General features: G+C 39.3%; 1 protein-coding gene across 1 annotated transcript; it reads right to left on the reverse strand.

The window, feature by feature from the left end:
- Positions 1-1,724: 1,724 nt before the first annotated feature.
- LOC139726467 (epithelial sodium channel subunit alpha-like) lies at positions 1,725-25,518 on the reverse strand. Its single transcript, XM_071637423.1, has 11 exons — positions 25,412-25,518; positions 16,138-16,614; positions 15,694-15,957; positions 14,116-14,225; positions 7,756-7,919; positions 6,731-6,944; positions 5,921-5,993; positions 4,299-4,356; positions 3,409-3,479; positions 2,904-2,979; positions 1,725-1,883 (listed from the first exon to the last, which is right to left on the reverse strand). The coding sequence occupies exons 2-11, from the start codon at positions 16,599-16,601 to the stop codon at positions 1,725-1,727; spliced, it is 1,653 nt and encodes a 550-aa protein (XP_071493524.1). The 5' UTR covers positions 16,602-16,614; positions 25,412-25,518.

Raw genomic sequence — 25,518 nt, forward strand, 5'->3', positions numbered from 1 at the left:
AGACAAATATAGTATTGCTCTGATACTATTGCTTTGGCTCTTTGGAAATGTTGGATTTTTTTTTTTTTTGTCACTTGTTTTCATTCGCAGAGGTGGAGCACTTTATGTTTTACTGTGGATTTCGCCGTAGCCTTTATAAACACAGCCATTTTTTACACAATGATACAGAACAATCATAAATATCCTACACACAGTCTACAAGAGCCGTATATTCAACAACAAAATAGATAGGGCCATCTCTAAATTAACATTGTACTCAGTGTTAACCAAAATAAGCGACATGATCGTTGATGGCGCTCTTCAAATACACCTCTAATGAGACATGGAATGGCCGCACCGATCAGTGCAGCAAGTCCACAGTCTATAAAACGTTAAAATTACTGTAGTACATGCAAAGTTACATTCAAACGCTAGATTCAGTTGCATGGATAGGTAAAGCTGAAAGAATAAGGCAGCAAATTCCACATCCATCTTTTACAGCTGCATCAATCAGTCTTGGGAGTGAAAGACAAAATGATATCATCGTTTTTGTTATGTGTACGTGATTACATTGTGTCAACTTGATGGTTTTAAGCAGGCGGGTTAATATAATATGGAGGGCAGCAAGACATTTTTAAACGAGCGTATCAAACGTATCCTTGACCTCTATAAGACTTCCTATGGAGAGATCAGTGCTTGACACATCCGACGCAAATTCAAGTTGTAATTCAATTTGAGTTTAGTGGTAAACCAAAAAGACATAAACTTATATGTGGTTATTGAGTGCCCAGAACACTGTCAAGGTGATAATCCGTTGATTATTGGAAGACAACATAGTCTGCTTTCACGCTCGTGCTTATGTATTCACTGATATGAACATCGAACCACTCTCATGAACACAGTAAATGCTACACATATAGTAAGCAGACAATACATTTTTTTTTTTGGGGGGGGGGGGATATTGATAACGATCAGAAGTAATACAATGTATTGTTTCATATCAGCTTTTTCTATACATATTTTAAATTACACGCATTGCATTCTTTATAGATATTTTCTACAAATAATCTTTCTATGCACAGCTTGCCCTCGGCCAAAATAGATATTAACATATATACAAAAACATTAACTTAAAAGTTCAAAGACTAAAGTAAAAAAAAAAGAAAGAAAGTAATGGGAATAGGTCCTACTAACTATAAATCCTATAATTTGCAGTTTTTTTCATCATTTTCACATGGAAATATGATACATAAAATCGATATATTATGCAGACCTTGAAAAAATGTGTCAAACTCCAGGCAAATCATATACAGCGACACAAGACTAATTAGCTGAAATTAGACGCGTTGTACTGTGTACTCAAGGTGTTTTTCGTTTCTTGTGTGTCTTTTTTTTTAAAGTAAAAAGACCATCTTTTTTTTTCTGAAGTGCCTTGGCAAGATAACAAATAGGTCATAAACACACAAAAAACATATTCAAGCATGATAACTTACTACTACCCGATAGCTAAGCAGTCGTCGTGGTAGAACGAACTGAAAAACCGTATACATAATGCTGTCATTTAGATTTCACTATACTTGTCAAGTAATACTGAAAGACCGACGACATTGATAACGCTATATACTTTACCAAAAGAAAGTACACTGACATTATGATAATCTCAAGTGTTTATTAGGAATGGACTCAGGACTTTGTTTTCAATTGTTTAATATGAACAAGAGCAGTGATAACCAGTGATAACCTCCTCATGTTTTAATCGGATGAACGGCGTTCGGGCAGCAAACCTTCTTCATGACGATCTTGCCAACCCTCAGGATGAGGAACATGACTTCGAATACGCTGATGAAAGACATGCCGATGTAAAGACCCATTAGACCGCCGACGCTGCCGAGCAGGCTCGCAAGCTGTTATTAGTTAGAAATGAAAATCATTTGTATAAGAAGCTGTATTGTCGACATGATTTCAATCGATGGCAAGTAAACAAATCGACCATGTTATAGTCGAATCGACATCATAAAATAATCTAACACTCTGGTTCCTATCGCTTGTGTGTTCGAGTGAGTGAGTGTGCGTGTGTTGGCGTGTATGTGTTCAGTTTTGTTGTTGTTATTGGTAGTAATGTCGTTATCTCAGAAAATTATAGAGAGAAAGAGGGGACTTTGTTACGAGGAAAACAGGTGACGGTGGCGATGGTGATGGTGGTGGTTGGTGGTGATGATGGTGGTGATGGTAGTGGTGGTGATGGTGGTGCTTGTGGTGATGGTGGTGATGGTGGTGGTGATAGGGTGGTGGTGGTGGTGATGGTGGTGATGGCGGTGGAGGTTGTAATGGGGTGGTGGTTGCAATGGGGTGGTAGTTGTGATGGTGGTGTGGTGGTGGCGGTAGTGGTGATGGTGGTTGTGATGATGGTGGTGGTTGTGATGGGGTGGTGTTGGTGATGGTACTGATGGTGGTGGTGGTGATGGTGATGGTGATGCATGGTGAGTCATGGTGATGGTGGGTCTTGGTGGTCAGCTGGTGGTACGTGGTGGAATGGTGGTGGTGGTGGTGGCGTGCGTGTGTGTGTGTGTATTTGGCTGTCTGTGCGTGTGGGTGAAATTTCGTTATTGTCATTGGTGGTACTGTCGCTGTTTTAGAGATAGAAAAAAAAGAGAAATAAGCTAAGGGTGTCGTATCAATGAGGGAGTTCTCACACTTTCGCTGTTGGGATTATGGAATAAAAGGCGTAAAACTGAAATTTCTATGTCCCTCTTACTGGGTTGAAGATATGAAATTATTCAAACAGACGACGTTAGGGGAATGCATTTTCTCTTTTATTTTCCATATCATCAAGAGCTTATACAGCCCTTCTAAAAGATATTTTCCTGAAATGATCTGAATGACCAAAAAATACTCCATGGTTTCCTTGTTCTCATCGAACTCACCGTGTAGACCGGTATCTGTTCCACCCGTTCGTAATTCAGTTCTTCGTAGTAGACTTTCACTCTAATGAAATTCTTCCTGAAAGATTAATGGAGACAAAGAAGTATAAGCGTCAAGATACCCTTCGCTTTATTCTCCACCTCTTCATTGATATCGCCACGATTTACAATCTGCCATCAAAGAAATCCTGTTTTATTGCCAAAGAAATTTCAGTATTATAGTAATTCATGATTTAATTCTCTGCGTTTAATTTCTGTGTTTGTTCATTTGTTTGCTTTTATGTCTTTTTCTTTTGCCATTTTCAAAATCTGTGCAGCGAATTCATAAACTTGGCTCAGGAACATCCCCATTCAGTCACAGCACTATGGTAATTACGAGAGATAAAATTCAATGTCTATCAAAATAGAGAATGTTGTGCCATATACTGATATAGTCACGATCATCAGCCAGACGTAACTTTAGCCCCCGATGACTGTGGCTGTATCGGGTGACTGTAAGGTAACATACCTGGCCAGGGCGCTGTTGTTAAACAGACGAGCTGCCGTGGAGCCGGCTGGAAGTCTGCTGGCAAGGTGTTCCTGCGTGGGGAAAACAAATATTGTACGATACCTAAAACAGAACCAAACCTTCAGACGTTATTCATCACGATCTTTACATCAGATTCGCCACCTCTGCAGAAACAATATTTGACCAGCATCACTACGCCAACGAATGTTATCTTCAAACTGGTTGACGAAAACAAGCTATTAAGAATTTCGCTTTTTTACACATTTCTTCTTTTTTTTCACGCGGCTAGGGTCGAGTACGTGAATGAATGAGGTATGAATGAATGAATGAATGAATGAATGAATGAATGAATGAATGAATGAATGAATGAATGAATGAATGAACGAACGAACACATGACTGAATCAATGAATTTATTTTCTAATCAATTTATTTTCTAATCAATCAAAGAATGATTGAATGAACCAATTGATCCACACAGCAATAAATCAATAAGTCTACCAATGAACAGATTATGTGTGTGGATCCATCAACAAGTATACACTACCGAAACACTTAATTGCGCCAAGACAGACAGGCTTAAGGAAAGGTTTCGGTACAGTATAGGCTTGTCTTTTATGACCTCCGTAATTTGGGGTGATGCGCATGTATGTACATAACATAAGAATGATACAGATAATGATTACATGTCCCACTTTTCATCAAGTACACACACAAAATCAATAAATCAACGAACTCAATATTTCATTTGTACCGATGTCTACCTCCAGTGTCCAATGCTGAATTTTCCAATCCAGATGTCTTGATAATAAGTCTGTTGCTTTTAGCAATAAAGATCGACGGCACAGAAATTGATCAGGAAATAGAGATACACTAGACATCCATCCTTACCTCGTATCTTTCCGAGGGCCATCCCATGGCAGAGATTGTCTTCAAATACTTGGTCTCACTGTTAATGAATAAATTAATAAAACTTCCATATCACACAATCTTTTGAGACACTTATACAATGGTCGTGCGACCACTCAACTCGACGGAAGTGACGAAAACAACATTTGCTTCATTTGGCGTGTTCGTTTTCTTTCGACAAATCAAGTAAAAGAAAATATTTGAATATCTGTTCACTGGTGGTGATTATAATTACGGCTGTAATCGAGCCTTTCACTTTTTTTTTTCATTACGTGCACCAACAGTATATATCAATATTTTGATATTCTGTTAAGAAATAAAACTTAGAATGCATATACACTTGGATAATTCTGAGTTTTAAAAATGAAATGTACTGTAGAATTAAAAGTTATCTGCTCTGCGTAGGAGAGAACAGACTGTTTAACATTGTGTCAAAAATATAAAGATGATCAAATGAAACGGCGGTGTAGTGACAGTCGTTAGCGTTCCTGTCAATATTGGTTGCATTACAATAACGGTAGATAGATACGTTTTAAATTAATGTGTTTGTTTAATGAAATGGCTTCATGATTCTACAGCCTATGAAACCCTTTAAAGATAGATCAATAAAATAAAGAAAAATAATGTTCGATTTGTAATGGTGAAAATGGGATAAAGGTATAGTGATCTCTAGTGATATAATTATATATCTATACATAGTGATATGGGTGGACTAAGCATTTCATGACCCCCGTTGGTGTTTGATCTATTACCACGAAATACAAACGATATGTGGGCAGGGAAAACTACGCCTCCTCTATCTTCAACCGTCTTTGAAGGAAAATGAAACCGAAATACACATGCAGAATGAGTGAATGCAGCAATAACAATAGAACACACCAGCGAAGTTTGAGGTGAGGAAAACCGGATAATCCGTTGAAAAAGCTATGAATATGGAAAGTTTCTATAGTTGCCGCTATCCCTGGATGAGATTACCAGAACAGTTAATGACATCCCTACAGGACAACGATATAAATGATAATATAAAGAACATTTCTCAAAATGTCATTGTTTAATGAAAAGTTATCCCTCAAGTGAATTGTTACTGACATACGTTCAGGGTGATATTATTTCCCCTGCTTTCTAAAAGTGCTCTTTCATTATGTATGAAAAGTGGAAATATATTGAATTTTCTTCATAATTTCTTTATACCGTTGTTCATGCATGGCGTCATTAAAAAAAAAAAAAAAAAAAATCTTGTAGTCTCATCCACCGATGGTGTTACCGAAACTACAACAATTTATAACTTTTCAACAGACTGTGCAATAATTTTCCTCAAACTTCGCTGATGTGTTCTACTAATAGTGCTGCATTCCCTCGATCCACATTTGGGCTTCATTTTCCTCAAACATTGGCCCTGTAGCTATTAAGGTTTGTAATTCACGCAACGCGTCTAAAGGGGTTAAGGCCACACATGCTTTCACCTTAACATGCTCGTTTGGAATAAGGAGAGCGGTGAGAAATATTATGGTAATACAGATCTATACTATTACAAGGCTTGACGAAAAGATTCATTTTCTCTGACCAAATAATACGAAGGAATGTAGCTTCACAGTTCTCTTTACCTGCACGGCGATGGACATGAACACGTGAGGGCGTCGTCGAGATATCGGTCGGCAATATACTGTCTGCACCATTCTGTCGGGAAGCAATGCGGATCAGATCAGATTTCATTTTCATTGTCCAATATAGGAAATTATTTCTGTTAGCATTTGTGCAGTTCATAATCTAACATTCATAGATACATTCATAAAATACAGTTCTCAATGATTTTTACAATTATACAATCATTATACACATGATAGAGTAAACAAAATAATGCATAATTACTGGTTCATTATTTATTGTAATTCATTGAATTTCAAAGAAGTTGGAAAAGTGAAGCCCATGTCTTCATTGACCTGTATCGGTTCAGGTGCAGGTACAGTACAAATACCTACCATACTGATACCATGGGTATATGTAACAAAAATACTGAAGTTCGTGATAGATTTTATCAGGGAAATAACATTAATCTGCTGGTATTTTCGTCAGTCCCATTCCCTGATCATAATTCAATCACTCTCCCTTATAAAGATATGCCATGACAGACAAATATATAAATTAACAGTCGTGCAGCTGCTACTGCTGTTACCACTCTGCTACTTTCACTGTTACTCATATTGCTACAGCTAACACTGCCAAGCCGATCACTGCTATTACCTTAGCAATAGCCACCAGTCCTACCACTGTTACTGCGACTACTACTACTGCTGCTACTGCTGCTGCCGCTGCAAAATGGCTGCTGCTGCTCCTACTTCCAACATTTTCACCATTAATAAGACTTTACTTGACGCTGTATTTGTGTATAAATAATAATATGCCGATTATCTTACGCTGTGTTTCGTTGAGCACACTACACGTATTACTCAGGTTGGCCAGCAGCAGTGGGTTGTCCACACAGTCGCAGAAGCTGTTGAGGTGAAGTTGGAAACACTGTTTTCTGCATGCCGCGGAGGAGTACTGGTATAACGAACTGGAGCTGAAGTTCGTGTTCCGGCCGTCAGTGGTGCAGTTCCCGTATTTCCCGCCAAGACGTTGTATGTTCTCCTACACAGATGTATGTTTATGTAAGGCAAGATACATGAATTGTACCTCAAGATATATTTTGTGAATGTGACAGATTTCAAAATTCACGATTGAAGTAGAACGTTCACTGTAAAAACATCGGTGTTAGATTTAACACCACGGGTGTTAAATCTAACACCGATCAAACTTCAATAGAGGACCACACCCACAGGTGTTAAAAATGCACTGTGATGGTGTTGAAAAGTGTTCACCTGACACTTCGTGGTGTTAATTTGACACTGTACCTGGTGTTATTTTGACACTGTACTGGTGTTAATTCAAAAATGACACCACATGGTGTTGATTTGATATTTGTTGGTGTTGATATCAATGGTTTAACACCCGTCCAGCTTCAATAAGGGACCACACCAGCTGGTGTTACTTTGGTGTAAATTTATTTTCACATTTTTTCAAAAATCTAGTATTTTAATGTAAAATTCTTGATCATCTTGTTTAAATTAAAAATCAACAAGAAGTGAAGCTACTAAGAAACTCTTCAAAAAACAGTTTAAAATTTGGAAATGACACCCGGAGGTGTTAATCTAACACCATAAATGAGCACCGAAAATTTAACACCAGCTCGGTGTTCACTATTTAACACCGGACTTTTTGCAGTGTTGATAAAGGAGGTTTTCATGCTTGCAAACAACTTTAACTATTTTTGAATGAATTCAAAGGCTAACAAATGATATCCTTCTCATCATAATATTCTCGATTCTTTCATATTGGCAAAACGTGATACCTTCTCGCATGAATCATGAGACCAGTCACGAGGATCCTGATGTATACTCACTTGGCGGACACCGATAGAAGTTGCCATGCCCGTGGGCAGGTCCACGGACTCGTCCTCGGGGAAGGGCATAGCCGCGGGGTCGTGGACCGTGATTTTCGCCCCTGTCTGTGGCGCAAGGATTCCCAAATACTCCGGTTGCTCAACGAAAAGTGTCAGGTGAAGTCCTTTAGTGAGAGGATTGGTAGAATACGATGGAATGAAAATAGGAGAGCTTTAATCTCATCTAACTTTTTGTATACAGGCCGATACTCTTGTTACTCCTTTGCAAGAGTAACAAGCTTTGTAATCAAACGAACAAATACACGCACCGGTCTGTTGCTTCTTCAGGCAGTGGAATTAGAATACAATTTTCATGTTGACAATTTCGAACAAAATAAAGAAGTAGAAATATATTATAGGTCCCTTAACCCTTTCTGGAAAATGAATACGAATAATTGATGACGCAAACACACCTAAAAATAATGATAATGACAAAGCAGAAACAACCTAAGACTAGCCCTACATCTCCCCCTTAAAAAACAAGAAAATAATTAACTTGTTCAATTTCAGTTTCAAATTCATTCATCACTCTTTATCATGAACAATGTAAACTATAAACACACACATGGAGAAACATAAATGTGGATGTACAAGACATATATCAGTATATTCTACAAGAGAAAGACAGAAAGCAATGCATTTTATCGATGAAGTTTATCACTAACAATTTACAGCATAAGAAACAGCCAATTGGGACACCACACTCCCGAATAACGAACATTTATACATAATGAAACACTCTGAGATTGCCCAGATTTGTCTAGTGGCATGTGGGAGAAACATTCTTATATTTAAAATCATGTTTGGGGCATACATGACTTATTTCCAGGAGGTAAAGAAATATTCTTCGGACAAACAAAAAATAACCTTAATTGTATGATTGTTTCAGAAAAATTTCATATGAGTCATATCGCATTGAGTCTCATTGTACAAATGCTTGAAGTATCGATAATGGTATTGTGGCAATAACATCTTTTCTATACCCATGTGGTATAGATTTCGTGTTAACCGAAGATGAACGGAAACTCCGCGACACCTTGCCCAAGGCTTGATTGAAAGCAAGCGTGGTTCCTCAGCAAAACAATATATGAATCAGCCTTATAGTAAATGGGATTTGTAAGAGCTGTCTCCGCAGATCCGTAACATTCCGTTACACAAGCAACTCGTCCAGAATGGACGTTTTCTATTTGATTTGGTTCGTTTGCTCGTTGTCTGGGTCAACTCTCCACCTGCGAAGAAATACCACATACACGCTCGAAAATGGGTCCACTTCACATTGCTGCACATGTAGCGAATTGAGCAGACCCACGGTGCTCATACGCACTTCCCTGACGTTTGTAAACATTGTCCTGTTGCACAAAGCTGTAAGAGCATTAGGCTGTTGCTTAGAAACGTGGAACTAATCCAAGCCCTTGTGAAACAAATGTTGGTATGCTGTAACCGGTAAACAGTCGATAGACACAATAACGTCAACTTCCCTCGGTGAAAGTTTCACGAAGTTTTCCAGACGCACCGCATTAAAATATAATAACTTTACACATTATATTGTGTATTATATACCCATGACATAATGATATTGTATTATAATAGGCCATAATTGGAATGGTGTGACGCGAACGTGGCTTTCAATTCTTCCTCCCTTTATAAATAAGAAATAACTAGAGAGGGGCCGTCAAAGGCGGCAGACCCACGCCTAAGTACAAAGTCGGGGTAAACATATTGTGCATTCGGTCATCTACCAGAATTCGGCCACTTAATTGCCAGTGTGCTTTATCACCAGCCAGTGAGTTCTATACCAAAGATCGTACACTGAAGTGTACGATCTTTGGTTCTACAGTCACATCACACGCAAATCACATCATTACACATACGGTATTAACACTCATTCACGTACAGGAAAGTCCTTAAGTCTCCTCCAAAAATCCATCGAAAATCCCAAATTCCACCGTCAAAAGTGCAGAATCGGAACTTTTCCAAGCGCGCGCGAATTAAGTCCAGTTTTAAGAGTATTGTCTACGCGACGGGTCGCGGAAAAAGCGCTAAAAATCGAGAAATACGCCGTTTTCTTGCGGGATATTTTGATTATAGCAAGCCGAGAGTGTGATGATATCAAAGGTCGTATGAGTGTACGATCTTTGATGGTATCCACAAAAGCAAAAAAAGAAAAACAAAATTTACGTACCCCCTAGGCAATTACCCCTAGGTTGAATGCAAATGTCTACTGCACCAGTATTCGGCCACCAACGAGCGCCGCAACGTCCCCGGTGCAATTTTGCACCAACAGTGTAGAGCGCGATGCATTTTCAGCGGCCTTGCACACGCATTGACATTGAGCACGCATATCGTGCAGTGTGACTGCGACCGAGCAAAATGCTCCTCCAACGAAAAAAACAATCCATGTTCATTTGAAAAATCATCAAATATCAAAGGTCGTATGAGTGTACGATCTTTGATGGTATCCACAAAAGCAAAAAAGAAAAACAAAATTTACGTACCCCCTAGGCAATTACCCCTATGATTAGTGTCTACGGGAATTATTCAATGCAAGGGTTGAATGCAAATGTCTACTGCACCAGTATTCGGCCACCAACGAGCGCCGCAACGTCCCCGGTGCAATTTTGCACCAACAGTGTAGAGCGCGATGCATTTTCAGCGGCCTTGCACACGCATTGACATTGAGCACGCATATCGTGCAGTGTGACTGCGACCGAGCAAAATGCTCCTCCAACAAAAAAAAAAACAATCAATGTTAATTTGAAAAATCATCAAAATACGGGCCAGTTTGTGATGACGGAGAACGAACTTTCATAAATCTAGAAGGACATAGTCCCTCAAATAGGCCTAAACGTAAATTTCGGAATTCTCACGAACATTTGAGCAGCGAAGTCGGATCGTTGGGGAGTTTATGTTTTCGTATGGTAGCGGAAAATCGCAAAGTGAGAAACGGGAAATTTTCGGAATGGTCACTATACCATGGGGTCAAAACTTCAAGGTCACACAGAATTTGCAAGGGTCAACCGATTATCACCAAAATCTAATCGATTCTTTCCTGTCATTATCCAAACATTCCCTGAACATTTCGTGCAAATCCGTTTACCCGTTCTCTTGTTATCTTGTACACAAACAAACAAACAAACAAACAAACAAAAAAACAAACAAACAAACAAACTAGAGAGGGGCCGTCAAAGGCGGCAGACCCACGCCTAAGTACAAAGTCGGGGTAAACATAATGTGCATTCGGTCATCTACCAGAATTCGGCCACTTAATTGCCAGTGTGCTTTATCACCAGCCAGTGAGTTCTACCAAAGATCGTACACTGAAGTGTACGATCTTTGGTTCTACAGTCACATCACACGCAAATCACATCATTACACATACGGTATTAACACTCATTCACGTACAGGAAAGTCCTTAAGTCTCCTCCAAAAATCCATCGAAAATCCCAAATTCCACCGTCAAAAGTGCAGAATCGGAACTTTTCCAAGCGCGCGCGAATTAAGTCCAGTTTTAAGAGTATTGTCTACGCGACGGGTCGCGGAAAAAGCGCTAAAAATCGAGAAATACGCCGTTTTCTTGCGGGATATTTTGATTATAGCAAGCCGAGAGTGTGATGATATCAAAGGTCGTATGAGTGTACTGCGAGTGTACGATCTTTGATGGTATCCACAAAAGCAAAAAAGAAAAACAAAATTTACGTACCCCCTAGGCAATTACCCCTATGATTAGTGTCTACGGGAATTATTCAATGCAAGGGTTGAATGCAAATGTCTACTGCACCAGTATTCGGCCACCAACGAGCGCCGCAACGTCCCCGGTGCAATTTTGCACCAACAGTGTAGAGCGCGATGCATTTTCAGCGGCCTTGCACACGCATTGACATTGAGCACGCATATCGTGCAGTGTGACTGCGACCGAGCAAAATGCTCCTCCAACGAAAAAAAACAATGAATCAATGTTAATTTGAAAAATCATCAAATATCAAAGGTCGTATGAGTGTACGATCTTTGATGGTATCCACAAAAGCAAAAAAGAAAAACAAAATTTACGTACCCCCTAGGCAATTACCCCTATGATTAGTGTCTACGGGAATTATTCAATGCAAGGGTTGAATGCAAATGTCTACTGCACCAGTATTCGGCCACCAACGAGCGCCGCAACGTCCCCGGTGCAATTTTGCACCAACAGTGTAGAGCGCGATGCATTTTCAGCGGCCTTGCACACGCATTGACATTGAGCACGCATATCGTGCAGTGTGACTGCGACCGAGCAAAATGCTCCTCCAACGAAAAAAAACAATCAATGTTAATTTGAAAAATCATCAAATATCAGAGGTCGTATGAGTGTACGATCTGTGATGGTATCCACAAAAGCAAAAAAGAAAAACAAAATTTACGTACCCCCTAGGCAATTACCCCTATGATTAGTGTCTACGGGAATTATTCAATGCAAGGGTTGAATGCAAATGTCTACTGCACCAGTATTCGGCCACCAACGAGCGCCGCAACGTCCCCGGTGCAATTTTGCACCAACAGTGTAGAGCGCGATGCATTTTCAGCGGCCTTGCACACGCATTGACATTGAGCACGCATATCGTGCAGTGTGACTGCGACCGAGCAAAATGCTCCTCCAACAAAAAAAAAACAATCAATGTTAATTTGAAAAATCATCAAAATACGGGCCAGTTTGTGATGACGGAGAACGAACTTTCATAAATCTAGAAGGACATAGTCCCTCAAATAGGCCTAAACGTAAATTTCGGAATTCTCACGAACATTTGAGCAGCGAAGTCGGATCGTTGGGGAGTTTATGTTTTCGTATGGTAGCGGAAAATCGCAAAGTGAGAAACGGGAAATTTTCGGAATGGTCACTATACCATGGGGTCAAAACTTCAAGGTCACACAGAATTTGCAAGGGTCAACCGATTATCACCAAAATCTAATCGATTCTTTCCTGTCATTATCCAAACATTCCCTGAACATTTCGTGCAAATCCGTTTACCCGTTCTCTTGTTATCTTGTACACAAACAAACAAACAAACAAACAAACAAACAAACAAACAAACAAAAAAACAAACAAACAAACAAACAAACAAACAAACAAACAAACATACGGAACCCTTTACATAACCCCCTACCGATTTTCATCGGCGTGGGTAACAAACAAACAAACAAACAAACAAACAAACATACGGAACCCTTTACATAACCCCCTGCCGATTTTCATCGGCGTGGGTAAAGATATAGAAAGAGCGAAAATTGAGAGCAACGTTCGTCTCACACCCCATTTAATAATAATAATAATAATAATAATAATAATAATAATAATAATAATAATAATAATGGCTACTTGTATAGCGCACAGGTCCACTTTTCAGTGCTCATGGCGCTTCAAAAATGAAAAGATATATATACATGCATATACATGTTTAATCATGTCAACAAAGAAGAAAATGGCGAACAGAAAACAAAAATATATATCAAATAAAGAATACAGCATATAACAATTAAAAAAAAATCTTAAAACAAAACATGGGATATCGTGCACGTTGAAGTCGAGACCAATTTCCCTCACTATTTATATAGAGTGAGAAAGGTGTGTTTTCAGTAAAACCCCTGGGTCGTCGAATCTTAGTAGTGTGTAGGTGAGAGAAAGGATGAGACGATAGACGTAGCTTGAATCCTCACAGTTTGATTTTTATTCTCAAGCTTTCGGGCCCTGCCCTCTATCAAGACATGTGATGTACAGTTCCCGTTTGGGCTTGTTGCAAGCCCATCTAAGCACACACACACCTAACTCTTCAGCACGCCTACCTCCAACCATCATCACTAAATGTTTCCCGCAACCGGTTGCCAACTGATTGCCGGCTTGCAACCAGCCCAAATGTGAATTGTACATCACATCTCTTGATAAAGGACAGGGACCGAAAGCTTGAGAATAAAAATCAAACTGTGAGGATTCAAGCTACGTCTATCGTCTCATCCTTTCTCTCACCTATACAGTACATATAATTTAGCATGATGTAGTCTGATTATCTATTGTTAATGTCATTGTCAAAACAAATGTGCGCAGTGCGGATATATAATTTGGCCACTTCTCTGAATGCATGGTGTAATAACAACATTACTGTTCTAACTGTGAAAGTGAGTGATAATGATGATGTTAATGATTAAAATGGTCACGAGCAGTAGCCGTACTATTATAGACACACTATTATACACCACGTATGATAACGTTAACCTAAAAAGTCCCCTCCCTTGGAACGTTCCCAACACACACTGAACAAAACACACGACATCAGAGGTATAAATCAGCTTGCTCACCGTGCAGTGCTCCGGTTTTTCCCGTCATTCTCGCTTCCTCACCGGCTAGCGCCGAGTTGAACGTGAAGCAGTTTCCGAAGTACCGATTTTGCCACGTGATGAACTCATGTCTAAAAACAGAAATTATAAATCTATCAATACAGAATCGCCTAATCAATCAGTAATGTAATCGTAGACTTTGATCATTATAAATTATGTAATCAATTTTTTGTTACAAACTGGAACAACAGATTTCGGTGTCCACCTTTAAGAACACTTAATCCATGACCCCCCCCCCCCCCAAAAAAAAAAAAAAAAAATCAAAAGAAATTATCAAACTCAGATAAAAAATATATATGTATATAACATCACGACAATAGACAACAAAACAACATCTACAACAACAGAGGGAAATACAAATTACTCAGATCGAAAAAAAAACAAGGACCGCAGATTGCCAGACTTAAGAGGTCTCACAGCTTATCTTTTTAAATTTGGTGTCAAAGAATAATGATGAAAAAATGAATTGGCTAAGTAAGGCGACGAAGTTGACACACATCCAAGCTCAATGATGTCGCTGACTTTGTTACCAGATTTCGATTCAGACATGTTTCTCTCTTAACAGAATTTGATCTATATTCGAATACTCCCACTAAATGTTAGCAAATTATGTCTGTATGATTTTAGACACGTCGTGTTTGTTCTGTTTATAGAGAAACAAAAGCAGTGGAAGAAAGACATTCATTAAATTGGAGCGTATCAGGGCAATTATCGCCCCAACCCGGCTGAATATTGGTTAGTGATAAGGTTAGCATAAAGATTAGGGTTAGGGTTGGTTTTAGGGTTAGGTTTAGGTTCAAGATTTAGGATTAGGGTTAGGCTCAGGGGAAGCGTTTAGGGTCTTGAGTAATTGCCCAGGGGGTAATTGCGATAGACATTAAGATTCAGATTCAGATTCAGATTCAGATTTATTCTACACTTTCAGTAAAAAACAAACAAACAAACAGGAGAATACAGAAAATTCACAACACCATAATAACAAGAAAAAAAATGATCACAATAAGCATCAATACGAAAATACAATACATTTGAAAGTGTTCGGAGACAGACAGAAAGGCTATGCCTTATATAAAAGTCCTGTCCCCATACTATTTCATTCATAAGATATTAAAGTATCGAATGAATACATTTCTTTATGAGTTAATACACACATACATACGCGCACACACACATACACACACTGACATATTTTACAAGAAAAAAGTTTGTCACACCATTTCAGCATACTGATTTAAAACATGCAATCTTAATTTTCTTTTAAACACATTCAACGATGAACTCTGTCTTATTTCGACCGGAATAGCATTCCAAATTTTGGGTCCATTAAAAAATATAGAATTATATGATGGCATAGTTCTGGCATAAGGCAATGTAAATCTATCTTTGATTCTCATATCATATCTTCTATCATCACTCATTTGAAAATAGTTCATTAAACATTTTGGAAGCATCTTCCTAAAGCATAAGTACATAAAAATTGCACTTTGATAATAAGAAATTAATAAGATAATAATAAGATATTAAGAAAGTTAAACATACGTAATATTGCACTGCCGCTGATCAAAGGTACATTGTATCACAAAGTCTTGAAGCTGATGTCCGTAGTTCCGAATTTCTTGCTGCGTTGGATTGACGACATCGAAGAAGTCGCTGAAATCATCTGCCACAGAATGCGAGTAGAAGCCACGCCAATCGTTTTCGTCCGTCAACGAGCCCCAGTTTTCACTTTCGTATTCGAAGTCGACGTCCTCGTTGGAGATGTACCACGAAAAGGCGTCTGGAGAAGGCTGGCTTCGCTTGGACCTCGCGAGCTCGGCGAGTTTTCTCGCAGTATCTCTCTTTTCTCTCTTGCCTCCTGACTGATATCCCAGCGGATCCTTCTCAATCTCCGAAAGACGAGCACGATGCATAGAGTTCATACTCCTCTTCTTACGATTTCCATTGGTGGTCGATGTCGAGGAGGATTGTTGTGATTGAGAAGACGATGACGAGGATCCGTAGCCATTAAAAAAATTGGAGGAAAACCACCAGGAGTAGTCGTAGTCCGCTCCGGACACACCGCCGTCAACCTCGATAAGGCCTTCGAACCTCGTGTTGATGATTTGTGATCTGCGCAGTTGGTTTGCGTTGCAGACCGTCACCGCCGGAAAGACCAGTCGTGACTGGCTGACGATGTCAATCTTCGTCGAGTACGGGTTCTTCGAAAAGTCTCTGAAGATCTCCGAGCCTTGCAGGATGAATATGGTCAGAAATGCAACGCAAATGAGGATCCAGCATAATCGAAAGACGACGTGTCCCCCGTTGACGATGTACTGGAGGCCGTGGATAGTGGTCGCGTTGCCGAAATCCGTCACGGTCTCGGACAGCGAGTCGGTTCGAGGTTTGTCAGCCATGAGATGATGCTTCCCTACGTCATCGTCTTTAGAGTTGATGTTAGTTGTTTTCATTCTCAGATCATGCCTGCGATAAAAACAAACAAAACAACAATTTGTTTTCTAACATTTCCCAACTTAAAGTGGAGGTACTATCATTCACGACTTCCTTGTGATGAACAGCCATCATAAATAATTTTGTCCTCATAGTTTCTTTACAATATATATATATATATATATATGTATATAGGCCTATATATATAGATAAATGTGTATATACATACATATATAAATAAATATATATATACATATATAAATAAATATATATATGTATATATATGTGTGTGCGCGTGTGTGTGTGCGTATATGTGTGTGTGTGTGTGTGTGTGTGTGTGTGTGTGTATGTATGCCTATCAAAGAAAAATGCTGAAAGCTGCAGGGTAATCTAAGCTGTATACTAGGAAGGTGACGGAGGAACATAGAAACAGAGAGAAAATAACAGAAAAAATAGCATGACGATGCAGCTGATGAAGAGCTATGATTCATATATTCAATCATTTGAGATGACGAAAAACGCAGCACAATATAAAATTTAGAATCGAAGAGAGAGATCATCTGTTTTCTTCACGCCGCTCATAACATTTTTAGAGAGAGTCCTAATTAGATCATCTAACTCTGAGGTAAACACACACTCACACACACAAACACACACACACACAGAAAAAAAAACCCAGACATAATGAATCAACATTATCAACTCCTAAAGCAACTTTTATTCCTCGTTTCTCTAAAAACCCAACATGTACCTCCTTATCTTCCGTTTTTCCTTTACTTCCTTTCTTTCTATTTTCTGTCCTCTTTCCTTCTTCTTTTTTGTTGTTAAATGGGATTATTCTTTATCAGTTATTATATCCCTCATGTAAAGCTTCTTGCCATAGGATTGTACAGAGCACGAACATGGTGTAGTTTTACTAGCTAGCTACGAGCAGCTGGATGCGGTGCAATTGGTTACTAGCCAGCGTGATATAGTACTTTTGGGAATCCACGATTTGCACCCATCGTGATCGTATGATCGATATCTACATTTCTCACTTAAGAATGTACGCAGTGCGCGTAGTAGCGATACTTTTGAGCGACAGTCCTGTGGCTTGTAGCTAGCTAGCTAGCGCTAAGAGAGCGCGCGGTGTGATGTGCGACAGCATTACAGAAATCTGTGTGGTGCGATGGCGTGGCCGGTCGGTGTGTAACGTGTGGACGTGTGATACGTGATCAATGCATTCAGCTCAATTGACAAAGTGACTGCTTCCAGTAACGGAAGAATGATCGCAGGAGGACACCATATCAGGTACGAATTAGGAATAAACTAAAACCGATTTTGAAGATGATCTGGGTAACGAAGCCGCTTTAGGCCTACTTCTAACGTAGTCCTGAACCTCGATCTTTCGGAGTTTTGTCTCGGGACATAGCACTGTTGAGACATCACCTCGGTGCAAATAGTTTTACCATCTCCCTCTGCAGCAGTCGATATTTGTATACTAGCTATCAGTAATGAAATTCTATGCTTATGGGCGTTGCGAAGACACAAATTCCTACAAGTCATTCACGCGACGGGTCTGGTAAGCTTCACTAACTACCATGACTACTACCACATGCCTGTAACGAGGTCACCGACAAGACAAGGTGGCAACGATTGAGAAAAGCATGATTACCTTTAGTACATGTAGGCCTATATCAACCCAAAAATAACTGCCTTTGCTCCTCTTAAAACCTGAGACTTCTAAGATTTTAGTCGGCTACTCATGCTATGTCTGCATGCCCATCATCGCTTTGTTTTTGCTTTGCACAACAACTTACATAACATAATAATAGTGTGACACAGAGGTGAAAGGAGAGGGAATGGCGCGAAATGAAGCGAAGCATGCTGCAAGGGCAGGAATGAGATATTTGATCAGGAAGGTGAACGCCTCACTTTCCCTGTATTATCCATCTAGTTACTTACAAGAAAAAAAGGAGAAGGTCCGCAACAGGCGCTGGTTCGCGATTTTAAGAAGGGGATTACACGTGTAAGGCTGTGTGTACACGACCACCGGGCCTGCACAAGCGACAAGGAAAGTGATTATAATGCGCTTTGAGACGGTTTCTTTTTTTCATCCCTCAGCATCATCTTGTAGCTACTGCTCTGTGCCAGGAAAGTTTATCAAAATATTCTTCGTCCTCTCAATTTGTTGATATGATTTGTAACTTACTTCGAAGCCTAAAAATCAGATGGCGCTGAGAAAAAAAAAAGTGATTTCACACCGTAGCTGTGATTATCAGTTCGGACATCCACACCAGTAAAACCAAGCAATCAATCGCATTTCCAAACATGGAAAAACTACTGATATATCAAATAAAGATTGCAATTTATTACGGTCCTTGATTGTGAAATGCCATGCTTGATTTCAAGGAGCACATCTGACGCTTGGGACAAAACGAATAATACGGGCAAACCACCAACATCAACAACAGCAACACCGCCACCACCACCAACAACAGCAGTAGCAGCAATCATATTAGAAGAAGGCTCTATCGTTTGATGGAGAAATAACCCGACAAGCTTTGCAGTCATCCGATGATGGTGCTAAATGCTTCATTCTGCCCCACCCCCACCCCCGCCCCTCCCCCATGCCCATCCGGCCTCGTCTTTTCAATGACGTTGTCTGGTGTCTTACCAACCATCAATTACACACGTACCCGAACAGATCCTTCATCAACAAATCCTAGGGAGCAGCCATTGATGTAAAGTCTAAACCCTCTGCAATCATCCTCCAATATCCCACGAAATTGACACGTGCCAAGCTGCCATCATGACACTTGCCTACTACCGTCGGAGAGACCTACTAACATCCCCGTCCTGAAATTAGACGAGTCAACCATATACTCTTTTAGTGAACGTGAACTTGTTCAGGTTTAGGGAGTTTTGTTCTACATGTAGATAAACCTAACATAAAATGGATGCACTCTAACGTAATCGGGCCAGTAGGCCTTAAAAAAAAATGAAAGGATTTTTTATCTGGTGCTCGATGAAGATCATGGTATCAGTGTGATACCTGAACGTTGGTCGAATAGGCCGACGCCGTTCCGGCGGGGAACCCAGACTTATTTCAGTCACTTTATTGCTGTTACAACAATATGCACAGCTTTAATGTATTCGGATTTCGGAAACAAGCCCTAAAAAGGATACCCGCGTCTAAATTATTAATGAGAGTATGTGTCCACACGCTTGCATGTGAATGTGTGTATGCATTGTGTGCGTGTTTCTGTATCCGTTCCATTACTATTATGTATTCTGCGGTACTGCACACGTATTACACGACTACAGCGCCTCGAAAGTGGACGAGGTGAAATGTGTTATCGCTTTCTCATTTCTTTAAAGATTGGTCGTCCGTTCAAAACCCTAGATATTAACGCTTAATATACTCAGGTGTGCACCACGAAATGCAGATAAGAAATCCAGGTACATGTAGTTAAAAAGCTTTCTCAGGATAATATATTTTGTAAAGATGATTAAACCCATCCTATATAGTCCTGCACTTATGTTACAACATTTTTACCTATCATCAAACATTATGACGTTTTCAATTTTGATATGAAAATTTCTATGTCTATTTTTGCAATTTCGTAAGTATGTTGTTCCTCAATTTCTGCCTCCTGATTGCTTAGTGATATAATGATTTTGTATTCAGTGATTTCTGATTTAGGCATGTAGACAATTCGGTAAATATGATATGTGATATACCATGTTAAATTCAGCATTAGACTGCAAGGACGATTTTAATGAATCACTCGTTGAGCAAACATACATACATGTGACGTTAAAAGCACAGATGGGGGTGTGTGCACGTGTGTGTTCGATTTTTCTTTACTGCTGACCATTTGCAGTTGGTAACAATGGCGCCACTCTCGAAGAGATCATGCTAGCTGTGATACAACATATTACACGGCCGGCGGAACTTGTCAGCTGAAGAAACCCGGAAGTGGAAGGATAAAGATGAGCTGATGACCATAAACCCGGAAATGGAAGGGGAGATAATATGCTTGTATTTACAAAGCTGAAGAAACCCGGAAGTGGAAGCTGGAAGCGGAGGACCTTTTTTTTTTTTTTTTTTTTTTTTTTGCTTGTTAGCTCCTGCCATGAAAACGCTCCGCCGGCCCTGTATCAGAAGGTTTGTCTTCCAAATTAACGACCATAAATGGAATTAATGTTGCTGGCTATCGGAGAAGGAAAGCAGAGAGGAAAATGATACATCCAATCAAAGTGAAAGATAAATCTTAAAAGGACTGGAGGGGAATAGCATAGTACTATGTAGTCTGTCGTGTCTGATTGTTGTTGTATTACGCAAGGGAACATCAGCCGTATGTCACTATTGATAATAACTTGACGACTGTACCATGCTCCTACCAAACTTATCGATTATTGTTAAAACGAATCGTTGCGCTTCCACAATAAACGTCTTAGAGTAATTCCGATAGGATCTGGAAACAAAAGCCGCGAGACACAAGGGTATTTTTCCCAGCGTTTCCCAATCGTTCCATAACCCCGCTTGAGCAAAAAACAAGATTCTGTCGTACAATAGCAATTGAGTTTTGAGACGTCCAGCAGTCCCAAGTAGGTTATACGGATTCAACGCACAACACAGCGAATTGAAGGCCAATATTGTCAAGCAGTATTGCGCCACACACACAATGTTAAACTCAACGCTTTGTTAAAGTTTTCTGGCCACCTATAGTGGCAAAGAGTTCGGGACTCTCTTGCCATGTTTGATGTGTCGCCCTCATCCCTCAGATGATTTACGTATCCTCGCGACTTTGCACTCAGGCTAGTTTGAAAGACGACCACTGATGATACTAATAGTTGCTGAATGAAATCTAGAGGTACAAGTTTATTTATACTTTCTATTCGGGAAATACAAAAACACTGAAAAATAAGTAAGAAAATAACTTTTCCACGATGTACAGATATTGATGAATGAATGGTTAAGTAAATGTAACAAATATGCAAACGAAGATGAAGAATATAACAATAAATAAAATGATATAATAATAATGATGTGAAAAAAACAAAAGCAAGATGAAATTATGATTTCTAATAACAATAGTATGTACAGTGTTGATTATCTTTAAGTTTATAAAATGAAAGAATGCTCCCATAAACTGACTTGCACTGGAATAAAACTATTACATTAGTGTGATTAGAAAGACGTCCCTTCAAGTGAAATGGAGATTTTTTTTTTTGTAAAACAGTACGTGTTGTAGTAATATTGGATATCTAAAGAAGAGGAAAGACATCAGAAGGGAAGAAGGGAGAAGAAAGAAACACGGAAAGCGGAAACACGGTAATTTTATTTCTCGTTTATAAACATGTTAAGTTTCAGTCTCTTAAATGCAAAAGTAATCTAAAAGCAATATTTGAATATATGCCTAATTAAGTTGATAACGTATTGTTCCAAAGCTTGGTATTGTACCTTCAGCGGTCAAACCGAATGATCAAGCATCCAATTCTTAACCCCCCCCCCCCAATAATTCGTCTTTATTCAAAGCTATTTCCAAAACCATAATGTTCCATAATCACACGACTATCACGTGACCATGATCTCTTACAGATACTTTCAGAATTCTCTGGTAAGGATCGCTATAATATTTTATCTATTTTATTTTATTAAGTCTTCTTTAAAAGCAGGGTAGTCCCATTCAGTGCCGCAAAGGCCTGCTTTACAAGGGAGCCCTGCGTTGATATACATTACATTCAAGTGACATTACATGTACACACAATACAAAACAAGAACAAAACGAACATAGCTAAAGAACAATCGGTTCGTAAGAACATAAAACACATAAGAAAGAACATAAAACGAGCAGAGAAAATATACATCTGAATAATTCATAGCTGGTGCAAAGGGTTCATATCAAATAAGAGATTCATGTTGGCGTACACGATTCTCAAATGTTTGCAACGAGGAGGCTGTTTGAATAAAAAAATGGGTAACTCATTAAATGATTTGCTTGCAGCATATGTGGTGGAGAATTTCTTATATTCAGTTCTGGGTTTGGGTATAATTGCATTTGGCAAGAAAGGGCATATCGAGTGGTATAAGTAGTAGGGCGTTTGGTCACAAGTTTGACTATGTACGTTGGGGCTAAATTGTGTAACCATTAATATACCAGGACACAGTAATGATATTGGATTCTTCGTTCAACTGACTGCCATTTGAGAGCATGAGTAAGAGCTTGCGCTGACATGTAATAACCTTTATTCAGTACTACACGAGCATACTTATTTTGACATCGTTGAAATCTATCTAAATCTGTCTTTGTTAGTGACCCCCATACAGCACAACAGTATCAGTATGTGGAAGTATGAAAGAAAAATACAGCTGATTCAGGACTTTACGTGTCAAACACGATTTGGTTCTTCGTATACACACAATAGAACGAGAAATTTTCATGACTCCTTCATTGATGTGGGGAGACCAGTCAAGAGTTTGTTCAAAGATTACCCCAAGATGTTTGAGTCTCGTGACAGTTTCCAAAGGCCAGCCATTCATACAAATTTGAAAAGAATGTCTCTGTTTTCCTCGGCGAGGTCTGAATAACATGACTTGCGTTTTTTTTCTAAATTAACAATCATACCATTATCTGAAAACCATTTACTGAGGAGTAGAGTGTCTGCTTGGAGTTGTTCCTGTACTTTATCAGCATCACGTCCTGCAATTGTGAAATATTGCCGTGTCGTCTGCATAAAGAGATAATTTAGTCCCAGGACTAAAGTTTAAGCTATATAGGAACATCATTGATGAACATACAAAAGAGCAATGGCCCTAGTACTGAACCCTGTGGGACTCTTGTATGAACGGGGAGAAATTCGGATCTCTTGCCTTTAAAAGAAACACATTGCTCTCTCCCTATTACGTAAGATTCAAACCACTTTAGTTCAGTTTTATCTATGCCGAAGTAGGACAATTCAGCAAAAGCAGGTCATGGGGTATGACATCGAAGACCTTTTTTAGGTCTAAAAAGATTGCCCCAACCACATTGCCTTTGTCAAGGTTATCAGACAAAAAAAAAAAATCACTAATCTCTGTTAAGCACGTTGTAGTTGAGTGACTGGGTCTAAAACCCGATTGGCGTTCCGTCAACAGCTCGCCTTCATCCAAGTAACTAAGGAGTCGCGAGTGGACTGTTTTTTCGAAAAATTTTGCTACAGTGGATAAGAGTGAGATATGACGATAATTGCGTATATCATTCACAATCTTATTTTTTGGTACAGGTATAACTTTAGCAAGCTTAAATGCGCGGGGGAACACTCCCGTTTCTAACGATTGATTGAAAATATGCGCTAATATGCGATAACGAAATTGAATTGTTCGTTTGATAAATGAAGTACTTGTTTCCTTTTGCCTGTCTCCACCGAGGGACATGCATCAAACATGTGACTGGCAATATCAGCTATAGTCGAGTTTTGCACGAGCTGCCAAACAGCAGAGTTTGTTACACTTCGTCCGTTTCATTAAAATCTTAAATGAGAGACCTTTCGCTCACAAGACACACTTATGAGAGACTTTATAAAATGGAGTTTACTTCTCTTTGAAAGTATCTCATGGCAACATTATGAGCAACTTTGGTCATTCTCAGATTTATAGGGCTTATGTAAAGATTTTTTTGATGTGATGACTTCATGGACCGGACCCATGCATGTGACCATCACATTACTCCCGTCATGCAGACTCGTCCTATTATTACTTGTGTATATCCACTGGTCGTGATTAATTCTTTGGTCAATGTTGGCGCTCTCTTGTCGCCGTGCTTATCGCATTATTTTTATCACGAATTCAACCGCCGTTCCCGACAGTAAAATGTGTTTGCAGAACAATAGCGCCTGGCTCCACTGTGCAAGTATACTGATGGTACGTAATTGCCGGTGTACAATTAATTCATGAAACTGGATGCATATCACACAGGTAGTGATGATTAATATATACGTCTCTCCACGGAGAACCCCTTTCTAACAATGTAAACGTTAAATTCAGGAGCTGACTGTTGACTGATGTTCAGGACAGGTCATAATTATCTTATAGATTTTTTGGGCATGCCATCCAAAGGCCCAGTGTAGTAGATATTTATAGTGTATTTTGGTATACTATACAGATTTACTTCAGAGAAACACGGTTGTGATGAGTAGATCGAAAATGCTAAAATGAGCCACATTGTGGTCGATATCCCAGTAAATGCATGGTAATTTGCTTTCACGAGTATGTAATGAAACATACATACACACTAAAACACATACATTCACGTATGACACGAAAGAAATTATCGACAGTTTTCAACAGCTACGTATAACAACACTTAGGATTTGTTTGAAAAAAAAAAAAACCAGCTGCAGATAGCACGAAGTATCATATATAAACATATTATATGACAGTAATGTGAGAAGCTTCTAAATGTTGGCATGTTTTCCATTGAAAGCAGCAGTCGGGACATATGGCCCCCGTCACTTACAGATCAGATACGTCACTGTACATCCAACATTCTAGGGGCTGTATCGATCAAAACTCCGACGACATCTCAAATGCATACAGAATACATACAGAACTGTCTACTATTGTAGTACATGTACATGAAGTAAAAATTCTGGTATTCTGAGATGCAGAAAATGGAGATGCTCCCCAAGGAAGGAGAAAGACCTACAATGTTAAAAGACCTCTCTAATAGCATTTAGTACGACATTCACGACAGTTTCTTCATTTAGCTGTTTGCTTGTTTGTTTGATTGTAAAAATATATATCATAACACGCAAAGTGTGCATATGAATTGAGATATCGTACACAACATTTGCCTGTACTTACCGAACGGCTCCAGAAAGCTAAACCTTATCACAATTTCCGTTTAATCTCCAAGACTCTCTGTTCTCTCCGACTTTTGGAAACCCTTTTATTTGAAGTGACAGGTTGCG

The sequence above is a fragment of the Diadema antillarum genome, unplaced genomic scaffold, assembly GCF_040938485.1.
Source record: "Diadema antillarum isolate AM-2024a unplaced genomic scaffold, OU_Dant_1.0 seq00000085_RagTag, whole genome shotgun sequence".
NCBI classification, from domain to species: domain Eukaryota; kingdom Metazoa; phylum Echinodermata; class Echinoidea; order Diadematoida; family Diadematidae; genus Diadema; species Diadema antillarum.

What these genes read in the sequence shown, in the direction of transcription:
- LOC139726467 (XM_071637423.1), bottom strand. Translation starts at nt 16,601, where the DNA reads ATGAAAACAACTAACATCAACTCTAAAGACGATGACGTAGGGAAGCAT. An exon ending in CAGCGGCAGTGCAATATTAC is followed by an intron (nt 14,226 to 15,693) that starts GTATGTTTAACT and finishes TTCTGTTTTTAG; the next exon opens with ACATGAGTTCATCACGTGGC. An exon ending in GGCCCTCGGAAAGATACGAG is followed by an intron (nt 3,480 to 4,298) that starts GTAAGGATGGAT and finishes TTCCCCACGCAG; the next exon opens with GAACACCTTGCCAGCAGACT.